The sequence below is a fragment of the Eretmochelys imbricata genome, chromosome 6 (genome assembly GCF_965152235.1).
Source record: "Eretmochelys imbricata isolate rEreImb1 chromosome 6, rEreImb1.hap1, whole genome shotgun sequence".
Classification (NCBI taxonomy): Eukaryota; Metazoa; Chordata; order Testudines; family Cheloniidae; genus Eretmochelys; species Eretmochelys imbricata.
Window position 1 is genome coordinate 967297 of NC_135577.1, and position 17990 is coordinate 985286.

The window sequence follows — 17990 nt, forward strand, 5'->3', positions numbered from 1 at the left end:
CAGGGGAGCTGGAAGCCAAGACTCCTGGGTTCTGTCCTAAACTTACTGTGTGATCAGACTGCAATTAAATTCCCTTTGCTGTGCCTCAGTTTACTGTGGGGGAAGGGGCAGTAGGGGAGTCAGCTCACAAAGAACACAAGACCTCTGCATAAGAGAAACCCAGTAAGAGCAGAGAAAGGTGTATGACTGCCACTCCCAATTCTTGTGTGGTATGACACCCTAACTGCTGCATCACCCCATGGTGTGGCTTGTGGGCTGCTGTGTGGTGAGCAGCCCTTGTTACATAATCAAGGTTGGTAGGGTGCGAAGAAGATCCCAGCTTGTCAGCCCTGCTGAGGTCGGGGGGGAGTTAGTGGTGCTAGTGGTCAAGGTGGTGGTAGAGTGGCACAGATCACCCCATGCACCCAGGGGATCCCCATTCCCTCCAGCCAGGGGCAGTGCTGCCCACACCCCAGAGACAGGATTGACCCTGACAATCTATTTCCCACCCCCAGCTGTGCCTCAGCCTCATGATCATTTCAAAGCACTTTTTATTAACACTTTTCATAGCTGTTGCCTTCCCTTAAAAACAGAAAAAAACAAAACAAAAAAAAGATCCACAAACCCCATTGGGTCCTGGCCTGGGGCTGAACAGCCCTGAGCCTTTGCCCTGGGGCAGAGCCACAGCGACCCCTGGTGGGAGGGGATGGCAGCACCTGTGTCCCTCCCACCATTTCATGAAGAGGTTAAAAAGCTTAAAAAAAAAAAAAAAAAAGTACATTGAGATTCAACCCCCAACTGCTCCTCCCAGCAGCCCCCCCCACCGCTGCCAGCAACAGGACCAGAAGCTGCCTCAGGGGAGCAGAGCTCTCCCCCCACCCCCCAGCGGTGTGGAGAACGGAGGCCCAAGTAGCCTCAGCTGGGAGCATGGGGGGTCATAACCCCAGTGAGGTACACTCATCCTCCCCGCCCCAGGAATGATCAAGCTGCGAGCAGCTGATCTTTGGAGGCCTGTCACTTCTGCTCCGCCGTGGCATCCTCAAACATGCTCAGGAGGTTTCTGGGTTCGAAGGAGCAATGCTGGCCTGCACCCTGGGGGGCGCTCTCCTCCCTTGGCTCGTCCTCCTCCTCGAAGGCCAGGGTGCGGCGGAGGCTGCCCCCGTTGGGGGAGCCGGGGCTGCTGGGGGGGGAATCCGGGCTGATGCGACTCATGTTGGGGCTGCCCTGGAGGGCTGAGGACCTAGGAGGGGGGAACCAGGGTGGGATCAGGGCAGTGGGAGATGGAGACACCCCATGGGGGCTCATCTAGCCATCCCCACCCAGGGCAGGATTGTCCCCGACAGTCTGTCCCCCAGCTGAGATGCCCCAGTTAGCTCTGGGAGGAGAGTAAGATCAAGTGAGTTAGAGTAGTGGGGGCTGGAAGCTAGGACTCCTGGGTTCTCTCCGAGGTTCTGGGAGGGGAATGGGATCTAGTGGGTTTGAGCGGGGGGTGGAAGCCAGGACTCCTGGGTTCTCAAGTGTGCAGGAGCAAGGGAAAAGGCCCACAGGATATGCTGCAGCCCTGCCTGACACCCAACGTCTCACCTTGTCCTCCTGCTGCCAGTCTCTGGTGGAGAAGGGTGGCGTGGGGTGGATGTGCTGCCCATGGAGGGACGCAGGTTCAGCGGCGGGGAGCTCAGGGGCCTGCGAGGGAAGCAGAGATGTGAGGGGAAGCCCCTGTGGGTGCAGGAGGGGCTCGCCCTGGGACCCAGCATTCCCATACATCCATCAGACAAAGCTTGGGGAGTCCATTTCCCAACCACCATGGCCCCCCACTCTGCCAAGGGGCCACCCCAGATATCCCACCCCAGGAGTACTCCATCGAGGGACCTCCATGCACCTCCTTGCTCAGGTAAGTTGGGTACTCTCCCACGCCCCATCATCCCTATTACACCCCAAAGGGAAGAGAACCACATACCCCTGCCCCCATGCATCCCCTTATGTCCACTTACCCCCCCATATGGATTACCCCATATTCCTAGCCTCCAAGTGCCCCACCCCAGTATCCTCCTGCATTCCTACCTGCCCCAGATACTATCCCTCCTAACTCCTCCACATCTCACATTTTGTTCCCCCACCTTCATACACTCCCAGTCCCCACTGCCCACTCCGTATTCCTAGATTCACCCCCATATCCTCCCTGCACCACAGAAGTCTCTTCCTGTCCTGTGTGAGAGCGCACACCTGGGCAGTGCTGCCCCTTACTGGAGGGGATGGGGGCCCCATGGGTAGATGTGGGTGTGTTGTCCCCTCCACTCACTTGTCCTGCAATAGCAGCTCCCCGGGGCAGGTGCGGTTATGCCGCCCGCAGACCCCAGATACCTCGAACACATCCTCCCCGAGGCTCCCATCCTCCTCCTCCTCTTCCTCTTCGTCCCAGGAGAAGCTGCTATCCAGCAGGGTGGCAAGTAGCGGGGAGCAGGGCGGGGTGACGGGCACGCTGCAACGCCAGCTGGAGAGCCAGCGTGCCGGCAGGCACAGGGCAGCCCACAGCCAACGCACAAAACTCCCAACACCCTGAGTGGGGGAGAGAGAAGAGAAACTTCAACCAACAGGACTGAATTGCATCAGCAGAGCTGTGGGGGGAGACCAGGGCTGGGCTAGCAGGGGGATGCGGGTCAGGAGTGAGGGGCTCTGGCAGAGCTGTGGGGGGGAGCCCAGGGCTGGGCTAGCAGGGGGTCGTAGGTTGGGATTGAGGGACTCTGGCAGAGCTATGGGGGTAGCCCAGAGCCGGGCTAGCAGGGGGCTGCGGCTCAGGAGTGAGGGGCTCTGGCAGAGTTGTGGGGGGGAGCCCAGGGCTGGGCTAGCAGGGGGCTACGGGTCAGGAGTGAGGGGCTCTGGCAGAGCTGTGGTGGGGAGCCCAGAGCCGGGCTGGCAGGGGGTCGTAGGTTGGGATTGAGGGACTCCGGCAGAGCTATGGGGGGAGCCCAGAGCCGGGCTAGCAGGGGGCTGCGGATCAGGAGTGAGGGGCTCCCCCACCCCCCAGGACTCACCTGGCACAAAGAGGCAGCTCTCAAGAGTCCGTCCCGCACCAGCAGTGTCAGCTTGCGCCATTTCTCAGTCTTGCGCATGAGGCTGGAGTTGAGCAGCGTCTCCACCGAGGGCCGGAGCCGGGGATCAGGCTCCAGCATGGCAGCCAGCAAAGCCCGCAGCTCTGAGGAGAGACCTGGGCCAGGGAGAGATGTCAGACCCCTGACTGAGCCCCACCCATCGCCCTGCTGCATAGTGCCCCCTAGTGCACTTCACTTCCAGGCCTGCCTTGGTTAACCACTATGCCAGTGGTTCTCAACCAGGTGTACACAGAGGTCTTCCGGGGGTTCATCAACTCATACAGATATTTACCTGGTTTAACAGGCTACATAAAAAGCACTAGCAAAGTCGGTCCAAACTAAAATGTCATACAGTGACGCGTTTCTTCTGCTCTATATACTGTACACTGAAATGCAAGGACAATATTTATATTCCAGTTAGGGCTGTTGATTAATCGCAGTTAACTCACACGATTAACTCAAAAAAATGAATCGCGATTAATCACACTGTTAAACAATGGAATACCAATTGAAATGTATTAACTATTTTAACATTTTTCTCCATTTTGAAATACATCGATTTCAATTACAAAAGCACAGAATACAAAAGTGTACAGGGCTGACTTTATATTATTTTTATTACAAATATTTGCACTGTAAAAATGATAAATAGTATTTTCAGTGCACCTCATACAAGTACCATAGTGCAATCCCTTTATTGTGAAAGGGCAACTTACAAATGTAGATTTTTTTTTTGTTACATAACTGCACTCAAAAACAAAACAAATGTAAAACTTTAAGCCTACAAGTCCACTCAGTCCTACTTATTTACAATATCACCTGAAAGTGACAGCAGGTGTTCACATGGCATTGTTGTAGCCGGTGTTGCAAGACACTTACGTGCCAGATGCGCTAAAGATTCATGTCCCTTCATTCTTCAACCACCATTCCAGAGGACATGGATTCATGCTGATGATGGTTCTGTTCGATAACAATCCAAAGCAGTGCAGACAAACGCATGTTTATTTTCATCATCTGAGTCAGATGACACCAGCAGAAGGTTGATTTTCTTTTGGGGGGTTCAGTTCTTAGTTTCCACATCAGAGTGTTGCTCTTCTAAGACTTCTGAAAGCATGCTCTGCACCTTGTCCCCATCAGATTTTGGAAGGCACTTCAGATTCTTAAACCTTGGGTCGAGTGCTGTAGCTATCTTTAGAAATCTCACATTGGTACCTTCTTTGTGTTTTTTGTCAAATCTGAAGTGGAAGTGTTCTTAAAACGAACAACGTGTGCTGGGTCATCATCCAAGACTGCTTTAACATGAAATCTATGGCAGAATGCGGGTAAAATAGAGCAGGAGACCAACAACTCTCCCCCAATTCTCAGTCACAAATTTAATTAATGCTTTTTTTTAAACAAGCGTCCTCAGAATGGACGCCTGTCCTCTGGAATGGTGGTTGAAGCACAAAGGGACATACAAATCTTTAGTGCATTTGGTACGTAAATATCTTGCGATACCGGCTACAAAAGTGTCATGCAAACACCTGTTCTCACTTTCAGGTGACATTGTAAATAAGAAGTGGGCAGCATTATCTCCCGTAAATGTAAACAAACTTGTTTGTCTGAACAAGAAGTAGGACTGAGTGGACTTGTAGGCTTAAAGTTTTACATTGTTTTGTTTTTGAGTGCAGTTACAAATGTAGAATTATGTACAAAAAGTAAGTTCAACTTTCTTGATAAAGAGATTGCACTACATTATTTGTATTAGGTGAATTGAAAAATACTATTTCTTTTGTTTTTTTACTGTGCAAATATTTGTAATAAAAATAATAATAGTGAGCACTGTACACTTTGTAGCAGGGTGTGGCAATTGAAATATATTTGAAAATGTAGAAAGCATTCACAAATATTGAAATAAATGATATTCTATCATTTGTTAACAGTGCGATTAATCGCGATTAAATTTTTTAATTGCTTGACAGCCTTAATTCCAGTTGATTTATTCTATAAATATATGGTATAAATGAGAAAGTCAGCAATTTCAGGAATAGTGTGCTGTGAAACTTTGTTATTTTTGTGTCTGATTTTGTAAGTAAGTAATTTTTAAGTGAGGTGAATCTTGGGGGTAGGCAAGACAAATCAGACTCCTGAAAGGGGTACAGTAGTCTTGAAACATTGAGAGCCATTGCACTAGACCAGTGATACTCAGACCTCAGTGGTTCAGGAGCCAAATTAGCAATCAATATTACCCAAAAGAGCCACAGTCGTGAGAATTCATTGTTTCATTTACTATAGATTCATATTTAAACAGTGTGACAGGGGAAATATTTAGTTTTTACACACACACACACACAAAGTAGAACCTCAGAGTTACAAACATCTTGGGAATGGAGGTTGTTCATAACTCTGAACAAAACGTTATGGTTGTTCTTTCAAAAGTTTATAACTGAACATTGACTTAATGCAGCTTGAAACTTCATGATGCACAAGAAAAATGCTACTTTCCCTTTTTAAGTAGTTTACATTTAACACTCTATTGTATTTACTTTTTTCCCCCGTCTCTGCTGCTGCCTGATTTGTACTTCCAGTTCCAAATGAGGTGTGTGGTTTACTAATTAGTTAGCAAAATGACTGATCAAGTATTATTATTTTATCAACTCCAATCGGTTAATAGCATTGTAAAAGCATCCCGACTGGTTAATAATTAAATCAGTGTTTTAATGTCATGCGTTGCAAAGAGACACGTTAAAGAGCCACTTGCTGCTTGCAAGCCTCAGTCTGAGTATCACTGCACTAGACAGATACCACTCTGTTGGGCTGGAACCCAGGAGTCCTGGCTCCGGGCCCCCCCCCAGCTCTGACCACCAGACTGAATGCCAATTCCAGCAGGTTTTTCTGTGTGAAGCAGGGTCCATGACACACTGGGTAGCCATCAGCAGACCCAGCAGCTCCATCTGTGCCAGGAGAGGTGACCTCCACTTACCGGCAGTGAATTCGGGGGGCAAGTAGCCCTGCCGGAGCTGCTGCCAGCCCTCCCCTCCATTGGGTAGCTCCATATTGCAGGCGATTTCCAGGATAGTCATGCCAAGGCTGGAAGAGAGATGCGCACGCTGGGTCAGCCAGGAGCCAGCCTCCCAGAATCCTCTGCTCCCTGCCACACGCCAGGGTGACTGGACTTAGAGCACATGGGGCAGCGAGGGGGTGGTGGTCAAGGAAGCGGGGGGAGGGGGGGGCACGGCATGAAGGCCAGGAGATGGGTCTAGTGGATAGAGGGGTTAGGCTGGGAGTCAGGACTCCTGGATTCTATCCCTGGCTCTAGTGGGCCCACCTGAAGACATCAGCCGCCTCACTGTACTCCCCCCGCAGCAGCTCGGGCGCCATGTAGCGCGGGTCACCCTCCTGGGCGTCACTCAGGTCTCCACGGTCCAATTCCAGCACCAGGCCAAAGTCGCCCAGCTTGCAGACACGGCGCTCGGTGAGGAAGACGTTGGCCGGCTTGACGTCCATGTGCAGCAGCCCGCAGGCGTGCAGGTGGTGCAGGGCCTGCAGCAGGTCCCAGAGGCAGGCCCGCACCTGGCCCTCGGGCAGCGTCCCGCGCCCCTCGCAATGCTGCAGCAGGCTGGCCGGGCACAACTCCGTCTGGATGTACAGCTGACCCCGCTCCTCCCAGGCCCGCACGAAGCTCACACAGTTGGGGTGGCGCCCCACCCGCTCGTGCTTCCGCACCTCGGCCAGCTTGCGCTGCCGGTCGCCGGCGCCCCGGAACGGCTCCACCGAGCGCTTCACTGCGTACAGCCGCCCGTCCTCCTTGCTGCGCACCTGTGGGGGACAGATCAGACGTAGACGGTAGGGCCAGGACCCCCCCCGACAGACTCCCTCCTTTCCCCACAACTCAGCCCCACAGAATAGCTCCAGGCTCGCTCTCCTTGCTGCGCACCTGGAGGGGACGGATCAGCCCCCAGTGGGGACAGGCTCAGGTGGACAATCATGCTCATCCCCCAACCCCCACACCCCTTCCAGCTAGGATCTCCCACCCCAGGTGTCCGTCCCCCCTTACCTTATACACCTCCCCGAAGGAGCCGCGCCCCAGGTGGCCCAGTAGCTGGAAGCACTGGCTGAAGAAGGGCTCTCTGCGGGCAGGGTTGTAGAGGCGGCTGCGGGGGGCCAGCGCCCGGACCTGGGAGCCGCGGAAGGAGACGCTGCGCGGCCGGGGCTGGCTCCAGGGCTGCGGTTGGCGGCCAGCGAAGACCCGGCTGACAGTCAAGGTGCCCTTGTGGCGCGGTCGGGGCGGGAGGGTGTAGCTGAGCGGCCGGCCTGGCCTCTTCACCGAGAAGCTGCGCTCGGCCTCCTGGAAGAAGGCCGGCACAGGCGCCGGCAGGGGCGTGCGGCTCAGCTGGGACTCGGCCCCCGCGCAGTCCAGGGGCAGCGGCATGGCCGGCTCTGCCAGAGGGAGGCGCTGCAGGGAGAGAGAAAAACAGCCCCCCAGGGTCAGCAGCGTGGCTGGGCACAGCTAGGGAGAGCACCCAGGGGCTGGTGATGCGGGGGGGTTTCCCGGTCAGCACCTATTGGCATGAGCGGGGGGGAGGGGGGGACTCTCCAGGCCCGGGCCCCGTGGCACGAGCATGGGATGGGGTCACCCCTGCAGCGCTCCCGCCTTGGCCTGAAGGGGAGAGCTCAGGCTGTTACCCCATGGGGTGGCGGAGGGGTCGGGGGGGGGGTCCCTTGGCAGGGGGAGAGGGGGCCATGGCGGCAGCAGGTGGAGGGGGGGCATTGGGAGGGTCTGGTGGGGGGGGGGTCCGGTGAGGGGGTGTGCTGGCATAGGGGGAGGGGGTGTGTGTGGGAGGGGGCCCTGGTGTAGGGGGAGGAGTCCGATGGGGGGGAAGGGGTCCGTCGGGAGGCGGTGGTGTGGGGGGGGGGCTGGCCGGGGGAGGGGGTGGGAGAGGTCCAGCGATGTGGGGGGTGCTGGAAGAGGGGCGGGATCTGGCTGGGGGGGGCCGCTAGAGGGGGGGAGGGGTCCGGCTGGGGGGGGTCCGGCGAGGGGGGGGCCGCTAGAGGGGGCGGCAGGAGGGGTCTGGCTGGGGGGGGGCCGCTAGAGGGGGGGAGGGGTCCGGCGGGGGGGGGTCCGGTGAGGGGGGGGCCGCTAGAGGGGGCGGCAGGAGGGGTCTGGCTGGGGGGGGCCGCTAGAGGGGGCGGCAGGAGGGGTCCGGCTGGGGGGGGGGCCCCGCTCAGCCCCCCCCCTTGGCCTCAGCGAGGGGGCCTGTGGGCGGGGTGCCGCAGGGGGCGGGGCCGGCGGGGGCCCCTGGGGGCGGGGCGGGGGCCTCACCTCCTCCCCGGTCCCCGCGGGGCGGGGGGCGCCGCGCTCGCTCCCCTCCAGGTACCCGGATGTGACGGGCCCCCCGGCAGCCCCTTCCCGCGCGCGCGCCCCGAGCCAGCCCAACCGCCGCTCCGCCTGGCGCCAAAATCGCCCCCGGCCCGGCGCGAGCCGCCAACCGCCTCCCGCCAACACCTCCTCAGCCAATCAGAGGCGAGAGGCCGGCATGGCCCCGCCTCCCCCGCTCGTTCGCCCCGCCCACTCTCGCGCCGCGATGGGGGAAGCGCCGACAAGTGACGCTCCCGCCCACCATGCACTGGGGCAACCAAAGTCTGGCTAACCCCCCCCCCCCCCCGCCTCGCCCCCCGGCTCCCTCGGGGCAGCCCCCCCGCCCCATGGCAGCCCCCTCTGCCGCCCAGCCCCCACCCCACAGCCTCCCCAGCCCCACCCCACAGGGGACAGCACCCCCCCCGGAAACCCCCAGCCCCCCTCAGGCGCAGCCCCCCCCGCCCCATGGCAGCCCCCTCTGCCGCCCAAACCCCACCCCACAGCCTCCACCCACAGGGGACAACGCTCCCCCGGAAACCCCCAGGCTCCCTTAGGGACAGCCCCCCCACCATGGCATCCCCCTCTGCCACCCAACCCCCACCCCACAGCCTCCACAGCCCCACCCCACAGGGGACAACACCCCCCCCAGAAACCCCCAGCCCCCCTGAGGGACAGCCCCCCCCGTGGCAGCCCCCTCTGCCACCAAACCCCCACCCCCCAGCCTCCCCAGCCCCAGCCACCCCTCACAGGGGACAACGCCCCCCAGAAACCCCCAGCCCCCCTCAGGCGCAGCCCCCCTCGCCACCCAACCCCCACCCCACAACCTCCCAAGCCCCAGCCACCACCCACAGGGGACAACGCCCCCCTGGAAACCCCCAGCCCTCCACAGGGACAGCCCCCCCCCAACCTCCAGGGATAGCAGTTCCCCTCCCCCGCCTCAAACAGCCCCCCCATGTACGGGGGCAGCCCCAATAACGACCCTCGCCCCCACCCTTGGGTGGTGGGGGGAGATCCAGAAGCTCCCCAGTGCATGACCCCAGGGTTTCCCATATCCAGTCCCCTCCCCCCGCCCCGCCACTGGGCAAGCCAGCAGCCTGGGGAGTGGAGAGACAAGCCGCATGGGTGGTTTGCATGTGGGGGGGCTGAAAACCAAGGCCCCACATTTCGTTCGGGGTGGAGGATCCCTCCCATGTGTTAAATACCCCAGAGAAAATACCCCTTGTCTGGGGTAGGTAGGACTAGCCATGGTTGCCTGGACAGCGCCCCCCACCCCCACGTTGTTCCCCAGAGACTCAGCTTTAATTTTTTTTTCTTTTAAATGAAGACTCCAGCCGCTATGATGTCAAAGAAAAGCTTCAAAACGCGACTGGAGGAGAACCAACGTCTGCCTGAGTCTTCCGAGAGCCGGAGCCAATTGCTGGGAGAGGTGTGAACTGCCCCCAGGATACAGCATACAAAGATCTGGAGACTTCAGCTTTGTGGGGGACCTTTATTACAAACACTCCCACACCCCACTGTCCGGATACAAACGAGTATTCGCTGCCTATCCAGTGAAGGGGAGTTAACAATTCAGTCACCCCCCTCTGTGCATCCCATATTCCTATACTGACCTACCCTTAAAATCCCTCTCACCTCACTGGCCAAGACCAAAGAGGCAGGGAAGTCAGGGGTAGGGTGACCAGATGTCTCGGTTTTATAGGGACAGTCCCGATAATTGGGGCTTTTTCTTATACAGGTGCCAATTACCCCCATCCCTGTCCTGATTTTTCATACTTGCTTTCTGGTGACCCCTGACTAGGGTGACCAGATACGTCACAGCCTCACTTTTGAAAAACCAAGTTAAATTGACAGTCACCATTTGTTTTTCCTTTAAAAAGACAGATCTCTAGCCATTAAAAATAAAGTGGGGAAAAAAAAGAGAAAGAGATGATAATTTAGATCAGGAGAAATTCTTTGTTTTTTTTAGCACCAGAAGCGGCAGGCTCATGCCATCCTGTGGCCTGGAGTTCCTCAGGTGAAGGTCTGGCATTCAGCACTTCCCGGGAAGGCAGCGACCTGGAATAAAGAGAGGCATGGGGTCAGAGCTTCAAGAGAGCAGCACATCTCCAAGGGTGAGTGGAGGCTGGTGCATCTATAAGGGACAGCCACACACAGTGGTAGACGGCCATTCCCTCCCATAGCCCCTGCCTCCCACCTCCATTAGAAAACAGGGCATGGATTCTGCCTGGGACATATCATCATATATCTTACTTGCTGCATGACCCCCTTCCCCAAAATAACCCCCCTGAAGTTCACACTGCTGTGACTTTTGCAGCCACTTCCTTAGCCAAACTGCAGAGATTTGGCTCCTCTAGCCTATGCCCTCCCCCCAGAAAACCCCCTCCAAGATTCACACCTCTCCCCCATCTCCGAGATTCACACCCCACTGATACACATGCCTTCCCCAATTCTTACCTCTGTATCCATTCCCCAGAAAGCTGTTCAGGCCATACTTGGCCTCCTTGCCTCCTAAAAGGGGATGAGAGCAGATGAGAACCAGTCACAGGCCGTCCCGGTCTCTGCTACCCAAAGGAGAATCACTCTCTGAGGACAGCACTAGAGGGCATAGGACACACACGCAAGAGCAGTTTCGGTTGCATCACTAGACAATAGGTTACAATGTGAAATCTCGCCCCCACACACTCCTACCGTATGCTGCTGGGGTTAGTCCATAGCCCCCGGGAGCTTGCCCTACTGTGAGTGGCCCGTATCCCCCTGCAACAGAGACAAGAGTTAGCATGGGGCACTGAGGGGAGTGGGGCAGGAGCGCTGGCTGTGGGGGGAGCTCCCGCTACTCCAGTCCCAGGAGCAGATGCTATGTGTGGGGGACTCTTACCAGCAGCCAGTCCGTTAGCCTGCAGGTCCCCTCCGTTCGCATAGCCCCGTCCGTTCCCGTTGCCTGCAGCGGTGGGAGGAGGAAATTAGCAAAGGGAAGGGGCTTTGAGCCCCTGGGAATGGGCACCCGTGTGTCCAGACGCGGGAGGAGAGCGGGGACCTCTCTGGGCAGCCCCTCTCCATTTCTTACCATCCAGGGCACTGAGCCCAGCCGGTTGTGCCCCATACATCAGCTGCCCTGCGCCACCTGGAGGAGGAAACACGGTGGTGGTGGGAGATCAGCAGGGGAGCGGGAGATCCCACCAAGGGCTGGGAAGGGGAGTGTGCTGGGACCCCAGGGAGCTTTTCCTGGGACGCTGGGACCCTGGCGGCCAGGTGGCCCTCATCCACTGCGGGCAGGGATGGGAGTAGATATCACAGTGGGGCTGCAGCACTCACACAGCTTCCTGTCTGCACCCAGCCCGGGGCGCTGCAGGCCATAGGGGAAATGCCTGGGGTCTCCTGTCGGGGCGGGGGGCAAGGTTATTTTAGGCAAAGCAAGGTTAGCGGGGGGCATCCCAGCCCCCTGCCCCACATCTCTGCGCAGGGTGCAGGGGGGCTAAGATATTGGGCGGCCTAGCACAGACCGCTGTGCCCCAAATAAACGCCTTGGGGGGTGACTGCCCCCTACAGTCCCCTCTGTAACAACCCTCTGGATAAATTCCACCACCCATATGAGCCCAGAGCCCCTACCCACACCTACCGTATTTCCCACCGCCATAGTCTCCCCTCAGACCGGTGGGCATGGCCTGTTGGGGCTGCCCATTGTATGGGAGCTGGCCCAGGCCTGCAACATAGACAGGGTGTCAGGATGGGGGATAATTCCCCTTTGTGTCCCCCTTGAGCCAGCCAGTTCCCCACACTGGGGATGGATTGGAGCAAAAGGCCCCGCGTCCCATTTCCTATCCCCCAGAGCCCTGCGGTCAGAAGGGCTCACCAAATTTAGCAGCTGAGAGATCTCTGCCAGGGCCAGCGAAACGCCCTAGGTATGCGGCCTGGGCACCTGGGGATGGGATAAAATAAGGCAGTTAGCTTGGCCAGTGCCCCTCACTCCCAACCCACAGCCCCTGCTAGCCCAGCCCTGTGGTCCCCCACCCGCCAGCTCTGCCAGTGCCCCTCACTCCTGACCCGCAGCCCCTGCCAGCCCAGCCCTGGGCTCCCCTCCCAGCTCTGCCGGTGCCCCTCACTCCCAACCCGCAGCCCCCTGCCAGCCCAGCCCTACCCCCCAGCTCTGCCGGTGCTCCTCACTCCCATCCCTCTTGTCATTGCACACACCGTTGCCGTATCCTGACTGGAGTCCGGCCCCAGGGTGACTGTTCCCTCCTCCACCATAGCCTAGAAGAGAGATGGGAGATCAGACCCGCTCAGCCTAGGTGTGTGGGGGAATTAAGTATAATTTGGGGTCCCCTTACCATTCCCGTATCCAGGCTGTGCTCCATTGACTAGGTACCCACCACCTACTCCGGCATATCCTACGGAGCAAAGAGAATCCAGATCAGCCCACAAATTGGGGTGCATTGCACCAGCCCGGGCCTCTGCCAGCAGGGAGTGCTGTGGGGAGTGGGGCAGGACGCTGGCTGTGGGGGAGCTCTGCCCTATTCCAGCCCCGGCCTCTCCCTGCAGGGGACGCTGTGCTTAGCTTATGCCCCTTACCTTCTTGAGCTGTGGGGTAGCTGCCGGCTCTGGGTCCTGCCCCAAAACCTGCGGGGAGGAGAACCCAGAATGAGACCAACCCAGACCCTGAAGAATCTGGCTTCCACAGTGTGGGCTCTGGCCCTGGGGGGTGGCATCATCGGGGGGGAAAGGGGGGAATCAGGGATAGAGTAATGGTGGGGGATGGTTAGCAGGGGGTTGGCACCTGTGCAGGGAGGGCTTTCAACCCTTCAGGGCCCCCCCCTGCAGCCCAATGAGCCCTTCTCCCCCCAGGGAGCTGGAAGGGACATGGCCAGCTGGGCTCTCCTCAAGGTGTCATTGGTGTGAGCTGTGGGATCTCCAGCGAGAAGGTGAAGAAAGGTGGTGGGGGATGGGGAAGAGGACACAGCATGGGGCGCACATAAAGAGGGATGGAGACATCGCAGGGGACACAGATGGGGGGTGCATGGGAGGGATTCCCTGCTTTGGGGGCTTTGCCACCCACCCCAAGGCCTGTTGGGGAGGAAAAGCAGAGGGGTCAGGGTGCGGGGGGTGTAGTGGAGGGCCAGGCACTGACCTTCCTGAGAAGGGGCAGTTGGAGGGGTAGAGTGGGTATGGGAATATAAGGGGCAGTGGGGTCTGACTCACCTCCCAGGGGCAGCGCAGCATGGAAGTACCCTGAAATAGACACACAGGGCACAGGGGGTGCTCTCAATCCTGACCCACAGCTGCCTGCTATCCTAGCCCTGCCCCCACAGCTCTGCTGGTGTCCCTCAATCCTGACCCACAGCCCCCTGCTAGCCCAGCCCTGCCCCCACAGCTCTGCCGATGTCCCTCAATCCTGACCCACAGCCACTCTGTTTATACTCACCTGGCTTTTGTTTTGCACCCTGGGGATAACCACCTAATCCTGGAAAAAGGATAATGGGAATCTATGAGGATGCTGGGAGAGGAGTGGGGTCAAATGGTTAGAGCAGGAGAGGCTGGGAGCCAGGGCTCCTGGGTTCCATGCTTGGCTCTGGGAGGGGAGTGGGGGCTGGTGGGTTGGAGCAGGGGGGCTGGGAGCCCGGACTCCTGGGTTCTCTCCCATGCTCCGGGACAGGAGTAGGTTCTAGTGGGTTTAGCAGAGAGGTAGCACCATGGATACCCACTGCCCATTTTTGTGGCTGGCAGCTGGGCTGCGGACACGGATGTTGTACCCGCGCCGCGCTCTCCCGACCAGCCCTCGGGCTCCGAATCCAGCCCCGCGCTCTCCATCCCGCAGCAGCAGCGCGTGATCCTGTCCCACAGAGCATCCTGGGAGTTATAGTCCCCAGCTGGCTCGGCCCGAGGGGAGTGCACCATGCGCTATTTTGAACAAGGCGTGGGTGTACTTTAAACTCCCGAGTGGCGGGCGCTGTGAGCAGAGTACGTCCCGGTGGGTCTGTGGGCGGGCGTGGGGGTGTCCGAGCCACTCAGGAAGATGGCGCTGCACACCGTGCCCCGGAGGCAGCCCCCAGCCCGGAGTGGGCAGGAGGTGTGTGGGGCAGGGCAGGTGGGGGTATGTGGGAGGCAGAGGCTTGACTCAGCCCTGTCACTGCTGTGTGGTGCCCTGCGCAGCTGTTTGTGTCTGCGCAGGGCTCAGCAGTCCTGGATGTCAGGACTCCTGGTTCTATCCCTTGCCAAGCCCCAGCCCCGTGCCTCAGTTTCCCCTTCCATACTCGAGGCTCACTATGGACGTCCCCTCGCCAACAGCCAGATGGGGGCAGGCTGGGGGCGGACAAGATTCCCCCCATCTGTAGTGCCCTGGGATGTCTCTAGTCGTGAGATCGCACAAGGGAGCAGTCTCCCCCAGCTCTGCGGGGAAAGCCATGACCCCTGCGTCCAGCCTGTGCCAAATCGCCATGCTTTGGATTCTGATCAGCTGGTGGGAGAGAGTCGTGAGGTCTCCCACACGCCAGAACCCCCACCCTTTTTCACTCAGGTTTGGGACTCCGGGGCAGCGAGGACTGCATGGTGAGATGGGGGTGCTCCTACCTGCACCATAACCAGCGGGGACCCCATAGCCTGTGCAGAAAGAAGGAGAGAGGGGTTAGAGCCAGATGTGTTTGTGGGAGAGTGCACAGCGCTGCCCACTACTGGAGGGGATCGGGACTCTGTGTGTGTGGCAGGTGCCCTATAGTGCTCCAAGCTAACAGGGATTCTCCTTTAGCGCCACACTCCCCAGAGAGGACTCCAGTATTTCTGTGGCTGGCGAGTCAGGGATTCACCCTGCCAAGGTGGGCAGAGAAAGGAGCCTTTGCCCTCAGTGGGGCAGCTGATCCCCACTCACCTGCTTTTCCTGGCTTCACCCGTACACCTGTTGCCACTCCAAACCCATTCGGAGCTCCTGCCGGGAACAGAGAGGAAAGGGGTTAGCTGGGAGGCGCAGCGGACGAGATGGGCTCCATCTCTGCCGGGGGAACAGTCCTTCTCAAACAGAGCTGGCCAGGTCTCTGCCCTGGGCGGCACAGATCTGGGGTGTGGAGTCTCATGGCTGGAGGACACATCTTCTGGAATCCCACCACCCAACTGTCCCTGCTCCCGGCCAGCACAGTTTGGGAAGGAGCTGAGACCAGATGTCACGAGCACCATGGGCAGCACCCAAACCACCCAGCAACTTCCACCCCTAGCCTCTCATTCCCCGCCCCAACCGCACTCCCAGCGCTCACCTGGTCCCGGCTGCAGTCCTTGGGGTCCATAGCCGGTGTGTGGTCCTGGAAAGAAGGAGCAGACACTAGGATTGAAGAATGCAGCAAATGCACCATCACAGTTCGCTACAGGGAAGTTGGATCTAGTGGGTCAGAGCAGGCAGGGCTGGGAGCCAGAACTCCTGGGTTCTATCCACGACTCAGGGAGGGCATTGGGGGTTGGTGGGTTAAAGCAGGCGGGGCTGGGAGCCAGGACTCCTGGGATCTATCCATTGCTCGGGGAGGGGATTGGTAGGTTAAAGCAGGCAGGGCTGGGAGCCAGGACTCCTGGGATTTATTCACAGCTCTGGGAGGGGAGTGGGGACTAGTGGGTCAGAGCAGAGGTTGGCTGGGAGCCAGGACTCCTGGGTTCTATCCCAGCTCTGGGAGGGAAGTGGAGTCTGGGGTAGGGGCTGGTTGTCACCAACCTGCCTTGGCTCCAGCTGGTCCCAGCCCAGCTCCAGGGTGAAATCCCCCTACACCTGCAACCCATATAGCACATGGAGTGAGCCAGCCCCCTGAATCCCCCCAACCTGCTCTCCTGCTGCGAGACCACCCCCCTCCCCTGAGAATGCTGGGTCCAGCTCAGCCAGTCATCCAGCCAGGGACCCCTCCCTGGGCAGCCCTGCCTCCTTTCCTCCAGCCCCCCTCTGCATCCTTCGTCCAGCCTCGCACACACCCCTTCCCTCTCCCTGTCTCTCCAAGCCCAGTCTGCCCACTCAGGAACAGCTCCCCCTGTTCCCGGCTGGGGTGCCACTTACCCCGGATCAGCGACGGGAGGTAGAGACGCCTTAGGGCTCCGTTTGCCTGCGGTTTCACTCCTGGGAGGGAGTACGGGGGGGGGGGTCATAGGGGAGCTGTCAGAGATGAGGTATCTCTAGAGAAGCGCTGGGGGGCAGTGTGATCAGGGGACACCAAGGGACTGGGGTTCCTGGGAGATATGAGAGGACTGTGGGCTGAGGGTCCCTGCAAGAATGGGCTGGAGAGTTGGTGTCCCTGGCAGAGGGGGGCACTGAGGATGGGGGTGCTTTGGGGCAGAGACCCATGAAAGGGGGGGTTGGGGGCAACTCCAAAGCAGCGGGTAGAACCCAGGAGTCCTGGCTCCCAGCCCCATGGGTGGGCGTGGACAAGGGTGGCTGGTGGCACTCGAACTGGGATTTTGTGAACCAATCCAGGACTCCTGGGTTCTCTCCTCAGCTCCGGGAGGGAGTGGGGTCTAGTGGGTTAGAGCAGGGGGGGCTGGAAGCCAGGACTCCTGGGTTCTATCCCGGCTCTGGGAGGGGAATCAACCTAATCTACCCCTTAATTGAATCCCCTTCTCAGTTTCTCTCCCCTCTGCCAGGGGTTAGGTCCCCCCCCACACACACCCCCACAAACAGCAGAGCTGTCCCCAAGTGTCCCCTCTGCCCCCCAGCACCTGCAGCACCCCACAGGGGCAGTGCAATCATATGAGGCAGCCCTGGCCCCCACCACTATCCTGTCCCAGCCCAGCCCCGCAAACCCCAGTCCCAGCCCCCCTGCCCTGCTCACCCCCCTGCAGGCTGCCCCTGGCCAGGCACAGCAGCAAAAGCAGCCCAGCGTACAGGGTCCCCAGCCCCATGGCGATGTGAGCTCCCCCTCAAGCCGTGAGCCCCCTATATACCCATGGCCCCGCCCCCCCAGGGAACGGTTCTACCCCTGGCCCCGCCCCCAATGACCCACTTGCCAGGAGGGGGGAGCCCCTGCAAGGAGGGGGCAAGGGAATGTGTGTGATACACCCGCACACCAGTAGACACACTCTGTTGCTCGCAGTGATACACACACACACAGTCAGTGGTACGCTCGCAATGAAACACACACTGATATCCACACATATACAGATGTTCACACTGTTACCCTGATACAGACACACCTTGAAACACATCCTGATCCACACACACATATACACCCCCATAGGCACACATACTGCTCCCCCCCCACACCCTGTTCCACACACACACTGATACACACATTGATAGACACCCATCCACACACACACATTGATACCCCCACACATACACTGATACGTGCAAACACAGCCGGAGACACACACTGATCCACAGAAACTCACACTCATCCACCCACACAAACACACACTGATACACACACCCCAACACACACTGCTGCATACACCCCACATTGTGCACACACCATACACCGATACACTAACCCACACACTCATATCCCACAGGCAGGCACACAGTTGCAAACAGTCACACAACACAGCTATGTGCGCCCACGGAGCAGGGGTCAACCCCTCAAGCAGGAGGTGGCAGGGACACCCCCGCATAGACACACAAACCTTGTTCACTG

The 17990-nt window shown here is 58.8% G+C and overlaps 1 protein-coding gene across 2 annotated transcripts; it reads right to left on the bottom strand.

Moving 5' to 3' along the window:
• Positions 1-513: 513 nt before the first annotated feature.
• PKMYT1 (protein kinase, membrane associated tyrosine/threonine 1) lies at positions 514-8496 on the bottom strand. 2 transcript variants are annotated; one of them, XM_077820461.1, is made up of 8 exons: positions 8371-8496; positions 7105-7503; positions 6376-6866; positions 6031-6137; positions 3012-3184; positions 2279-2535; positions 1564-1662; positions 514-733 (listed from the first exon to the last, which is right to left on the bottom strand). In XM_077820461.1, exons 2-8 carry the CDS (start codon positions 7477-7479, stop codon positions 715-717), a joined length of 1521 nt encoding a protein of 506 aa, XP_077676587.1. In that variant the 5' UTR covers positions 7480-7503; positions 8371-8496; the 3' UTR covers positions 514-714. The 2 variants fall into 2 exon arrangements, with proteins under 2 accessions (XP_077676587.1, XP_077676586.1); XM_077820460.1 differs by having other exon boundaries at positions 514-1219.
• Between the last annotated feature and the right edge of the window lie 9494 nt (positions 8497-17990).